Here is a 6,133-nt window from a genome sequence, read left to right on the forward strand (position 1 = left end):
CATTTCCTCTCAGCTAGAAATGAGCAAATAATGACAACCGATACTAGAGATACATTTTAATCATGATACCAATAAAAGATAGCTGCGAGTTCAGAAGAGTGAGTTCAGCACATGCTCTCGGCTTCCTCTGAGGTTTAGACAGGGCTCAGCTTGCTGATTCTGTTCAACCTTCTGTTGAAACCAAGGTCTCTTGGGTTACACCTGCATCTGGGTCCACGTGCTCCCAAATCTGGAGCAGATTCCCAAAGATGTGTGATTTCACTAGGCTTGGTCTGGAGGTGATTTCAAGCTGGGAGAGCCATCCTTGCCTTGGGATCCATTCCTGTTAATTTACATATTCCCGTATTTAGGGACTCTGGTTGTAGATCAGGACTTTCAGTGCTGGGACAAGCACTGACACACGTTAGTGATGCCCAGCTTAACCTGCACCTAACACTCCCCTCACCACTCGCATTTACCTGAAGTTTGGGGTGACTGTGGGACATTCAGGCCAGCTGATAACAGGGAGCTCTTGTCATTCAGGTGCTTACAAAAAACCCCAATTTCCCCCAATTTTTCTTGGCAGGGAGCGATCTCAGGTGTACCTGTCTGTGGGGTTAATGCTTCAGACTGTTCCCCTGCAGCTTTTTAGCCCTATTCAGGCTGCAGCCCCCTGTAACCTCAGCCCACAGAACCCACTGCTGACCTCACACGAGGGAAAGTGAAGTTTGCAGGCTGAGTCAGCACTTCACCACAGCATCCAACCTGCCCAGAGCCAGCCCCGGGCAGGGAGCACCCAAATCTGGACCCCTCCAAGCCTCTTCAGTGAACTCCATTGAATTATCTGCTCATGTTTCACTTCATATTTAACCCTTCCTAGATGCAGATGACTGTTGGCTCTGATATTTCCATGACTGTATTAGATAAAAGGAAGCTCATCTACGGTATTTTCGGTGCGCTGGCAGCCCAAACAAATGTGTCAATAAATAAATTGCCTGCAGCCTCTGCCCACTTGTTTCTCGAAAGGAAATGACCCTGTAAGAGTGAGTGCCCACTTCTTTTACCTCACTGCTATTTTTAGCTGAGGCTGTGAAAAGTTTCCATTGAAGACCTGCTCCTGTCATTTCCTGGGTAGAGCAAACAGGAAGCTCTGAGAGAGCGGGAGGAGGTTCTGGCCTCAGGCTGGACCAACCTCCCCTCCCTCTGGCTGCTCCCTTGCACTGCAGAGCAGCACACACCGAGCACCCCCGTGGGCTTTGTTTGCCACAGTTCGCCCCAAAGCCCGCAGGGGACAGTGGCAGGTAGGATGCTGTGCAGCAGGAGAGGGCAGGAGTTCTGCTTCGCTTGCCCAGATCATCTCCAGGAGGCACCAGTCTGGTTGAAACCAGGCAGTTCCCAGCAGGAATTAGAAAGAGCTACGCCATGGGCTGTTAATGGTGGGATTTTTGAGCGTGGAGTTCCTGGAGTACAACCCCCCACAGCCAGTAACAACATGGGGCTTTGAAAAAACACAGATTTTACTTTCTCAGAGACAAATCCCAGCATGCAGAGAGGAGGGAGATTTCAAACCATGAATCATAACTATTAAAAACTAATTCAAGTGTTCCCCTTCTCAGAGACTTGCCAGAGATTGGGCACAAGGTTTTTTTAGAAAGGGGGTAGTGGTGAAATACTGTGTTAATTAATACTATGTTAATTCGTGTTTTTCATAAACATTTTTTAGAGATGGGATAGAGTATAGAGGAGTCTTACAGCTGCAAACCTGAGGATTAATCAGTCTTGGGTGAGGGTCTGCTTTGGTTTGAGTTAGTTCCTGTTTCAGCCCTCAAATATCAAAATCATTTAGATCTGGGGTCTGAAACTGAGAAAAATTGGCTTTCAGGTTGTAAGGCAACTTTGTCAAAGTATCTAAACAGTTTCTACACCATGATGAATACAGCACCAAGGAGCTGCAGGTGAAATGGAGCCCCCAAAAAGGCAGTTCTAGATGCTCATGGTTTAGGTCTCTCCTAATTAAAGTTCAGAGATTTCTGCACTTAAATTCCAGAGAGAGAATTGTTCCAGGAGGTGCCAAAGGGTGCTTTAGGCAAGTGAGTTTGAAAAGTTGCCAGGAGACATTGGCTTTTGTAAAGGAAGTGATTTTGTTCTGACTTTTTAAACAGACAGCAAAGTTCTTCAGTGTCTTCTCTTGAGCTTTATTAAGAAGCCTGTCCCAGCCTCTCACATGGAAGTTGTTTGTGCTACAGTCTGCAAACAAATGATAATAAAAATGTAAAGCAGGTAGAGCCTAGAGTGGGATTAAAAACCCAAACATAAGCCACCCAAATGCAAACTTTTTCACCTGAATTGCAGTCTGTGTTTTCATCACTGTCCACTGTATTTCCTCCAAACCTGGCCTTTTTCTCTTCAAAAGATTCTTCCTTCGGCCTAGTGAAAATGTGAAAATTCTTAGATACTTAGAGATGTTTCTTTCTTTTCTCCCTGGGGTAAGGGCAGTGTCTGTGACAGAGGGAGGGGTGTGTGTATGTGGCAGGTCCTGGGCACGTGCTGCAGCCTCTCTGTGTTTTATGGCACTTGAAGCACGGTGAAACCCCCTCTCTCCACTCCTTCCCCCTTGCCTTCCTAAAAGGTGTAGTCTGGGCAAACAGAACTATTTAGGTTTTAATAAAATTAAGTTATGAATGCAGAGGGGATGTTTTCAGCTTGACTGCCCAAGGATTGCTTTTACTTTTTACTTGTCGTGATGTTGGAAGTGCTCTAATGTTTCCTCCTCTTTCTTTATTTCCCAGTTAATGAAATTATCAGGAAGGAATTTTCTGGACTCCCTGCCAGAAATCAGACATAGAAGAAGAGATTTGTGAGACAGCTTTTACTGAATCCTTTCATAAGTGACCTCTTAGATCCTTCCAGTGCCCCTGCAACCTCCAGCTTCCTTTGCACTTCATCTCCAGGCAGCGACTCAGTGTGAGGAACAATGAATTGGCACCAAGTGACAGCCTTGACTGAGCAACTCGCCACCTCTGTCTGTAAACACCACGAAGGACACCCTTCCTTTCATCCAGAGATCACATTGTTCTCCTGGAACAGAGCATCTGTCTGAGGAAACACTTCAAGCCTGCTGCAAACCATCTGTCTGTGCATCCATCCGTCGCAGGGAGACAGGACCTGTCCCCTGAGCAGGGCACAGAGCCTGGGGGTGGACACTGGGGGTGGGGAAAGGGGAACAAAGAGTAATATATTCCATGAAAGAGTAACACCATCCTGCAGGTCACTAACAATGATTTGCCCTCCAGGTTTCAAAGCCCTCCTGAGAAATTTTATTATTGTAGGAAACTGACCCAAGCTCACTCAGCCTTCATCCAGTCTGGGATTAAAAGCCAGTTTTCTCTGAGCACTGATTGGTATTTCAGACAGGAGATGTCAGCTGAATCCAGGAGTTTTCTTCATTTTTCTTGTCAGACTGGATAGGAATTTGAAGGAGAGGGATTCTCATAGACAACCAGTGAAAAGAACAATTCAGCAGTTGCAACGCCTGTCCCAAGGTAAAATAAACCCAGGTAAAACAGAGATTAATATATAGGAGTCACAGTAAATCCAAAGATTTTATGATTGATCCTTATTAATATTTAGGCAGTGTAGGAGCACAGATATTTTCTCTCTTACAAATTGTTGCTCTTTCTTGTCATGTAGAACCTGCTTTTGGCCAATAACTTGTCTCATTTAGCAGCTGCAACATTTACTCACCCAAGCTGCAGAGGAACATAATTGCATCTTACAGAAGCCATACATTCCAGAGAAAATATACACTTATTTATATTCACCTTGCCTCTTTAGCTTTGCAAAGCTACCAGCAATTCCTGGAAAGGTTTAATTTCCATGTGAGTTAGTATTTTGTTACGTTTTGCTTCGTGTGTTAGAATATCCTGTCCTGACTCCTGCTTAGCACATTCCAGGTAACCACTGCCACCTGCAGTTGTACAGCTACAAGTTAGAACATTCAGGAGAGTCAGTGCCTCCTCAATGGGATAAAAAGACTTCCTGAGTGGGTGATCAGTGTACAGTAAAAGATAACCATAATATTTTAGGAATTACATAGTAATCTTTCCTGGTCTTATAAATAAGGAATGCTGGTATTTTCAGGAATGCAGAGCCTGAGCTCTGCTCTGGAAAGCACAGTGAAACTAATCCAGTTTTCAGTTGTGTCACAGCAAACTTTGCAGAACACCAGCGTGTCCACTGCTCACAGCAGGAATTAGGTGATGGGAATACAGCAGAGCAGCCCCAAAATTGGTTCCCCAATGTCTCAAGAAAGATTTTACACAATCCCTGCAGAGCATGTGCTTGGTCCAACAAAAATCTCTTCAGGACTATCAGGAAGAATATCTTTTCTGCCACTAAAAACTGGTGCTTAAACTCTGCAAGGTCTTGGGGTTTAGAGTGGGAGACAGAAGCATTAGGTTCTTCAGAACGCCTGACCTGGGTCTCAACTAAAATTTGGCCCTTAAACAGAAATCTGAATTTCACAAGAGCACCTCTGAACTCCAGATTCAGCCCAGCTCAGATCCAGAACCAGAGCAGAGCACTGCACATCCCAGCCTGGCATTAATGGCACACCCTGGCTTCTGTTTCTACTTTGTGAGATTCAAATCTTTCATCCCAAAATGAGTCCCCTGTATCCCATCACCCAGAACTGCCAGGATGCCTCATTGTGGTGCTCTCATTGTGAGCTCTGCTCTGCAGCAGCACCCCTGGTGCCATGGCCAAGCCTCAGCCTGTACCTGCCAAGGTGAAAACGGCTTTTTTTTAATTGCTGACTTTTACAGAAACAAAACTGAGGCCCAGACTTGTGAACAGGGGAATTCCTGTTAGAGTGCACTCAGCAGGACTCTGACTGGCTCACACGCCTCAGAAAGCTATTTTGGATTGTTGTAAACTGTCAGTGGGCCAGAATCTGACACATATTAAGGGATTTTCATGCAGTCTGATGAATTAGATGATCCTGACATATTCTAAAGGCCAGAAGTTGCCTATCAGAAGTTCTTTGCTGCAGCTGAGTAAAAGAACAGACCAAATGCATCTCCCATTTTCACACTTGGATGTATCAAACGTTTTCCATCATCCAGCCAGTAAAGTACAGGAGAAATGTAGAAGACAACCCAAAAACCCATCCGCAGGAAAAAAAATCCTCAAATTACTGGCAGAACCTTCTCTCTTGCTGGATTTTAAATAGAAGCTCAAAGAAGCCCAGGAAGGTCTTTTCAGATCTGTGATGTGCTGATGCTGCTGCTCTGGTGATTGCAGCAACCACTCATCAATTTAGGAATATAATTTTTTTGTGTATTTATTTTTAGATAATATCAGTTTAGAAAAGAGAGGGGGAAACTAAAACGTGGTGCTGGATCTGAGCAAACAGCAAGGTCAGTGTTTTAAGTTCTGCCTTATGGATTGTAGATGCTGAAATGTCCTTTTAATACCTTAAACCCCAAAAGGAAAGAGTAGCTGGAACCTGTAACATCTGGCTTTAGACATGGAGCAAAGGCTGTTCAGGGGCCAGAGGGACCCAGGCAGGCAAAGCCCTGCAGTGCTGCATGGAACTGCTCTGCAGGCTGCACCCAGAGACCTCTGCAACCAAAATACACCAGATTTCCACTGTGCTGATGTGTTCTTCAGGCACTTTGCTATAGAGGGGGAGAGAGGGTTGGATTTTCAGTTGGATTTTTTTGTGTGTGTTGGTTTTTGTTTGTTTGTTTTGTTTTTTGTTTGGTTTTTTGTTTGGTTTTTTATTTTGGTTTGGTGTTTTTTTAGTTTTTTGGGGCTGATATTTTTTTGTTTGTGTTTTTTTGGGGGGGGCGGGGGAGGAGTTTTCTTATGTGCTACAGGTGCTCTAGTCACGCTTACATTGACTGTATTCCTTCCTCATCTTTGATGCATAGGTATTAATCTGTGTACATATACATGTAATTTATAGAATACACCCACACAGAGAGGGACTATTTACAAGGGCTGGTAGTGACAGGACAAGGCAGGGAATGGCTTCAAACTGATAGAGGGTAGCTTTAAATCAGAAATCAAGATAAAAATTATCTGTGGGAGGGTGGGCAGGCCCTGGCACAGGGTGCCAGAGCAGCTGTGGCTGCCCCTGGATCCCTGGCAG

At 44.8% G+C, this 6,133-nt stretch overlaps 1 protein-coding gene and 1 long non-coding RNA gene across 6 annotated transcripts in view; one reads left to right on the forward strand and one right to left on the reverse strand.

Moving 5' to 3' along the window:
* Positions 1–5,762, forward strand: part of NFATC2 (nuclear factor of activated T cells 2) — an 82,912-nt gene extending 77,150 nt beyond the window's left edge. For all 5 annotated transcript variants that reach the window (XM_039563460.1, XM_039563459.1, XM_039563462.1 and 2 more), the window contains one exon: positions 2,769–5,762. Coding sequence is in view for 4 of the 5 variants with exons in the window: in XM_039563459.1 (XP_039419393.1) it covers positions 2,769–2,824 (56 nt within the window). In the remaining variant the exon portion in view is untranslated. The remainder of the gene's footprint in view (positions 1–2,768) is intronic.
* On the reverse strand, positions 42–2,773 carry LOC109144322. The gene is made up of 2 exons (XR_002045020.3): positions 2,321–2,773; positions 42–2,226 (listed from the first exon to the last, which is right to left on the reverse strand). It is a non-coding gene; the product is annotated as an uncharacterized LOC109144322 (long non-coding RNA).
* Positions 5,763–6,133: the final 371 nt, after the last annotated feature.

Source organism: Corvus cornix, chromosome 20 (assembly GCF_000738735.6).
Source record: "Corvus cornix cornix isolate S_Up_H32 chromosome 20, ASM73873v5, whole genome shotgun sequence".
Taxonomy (NCBI): Eukaryota; Metazoa; Chordata; class Aves; order Passeriformes; family Corvidae; genus Corvus; species Corvus cornix.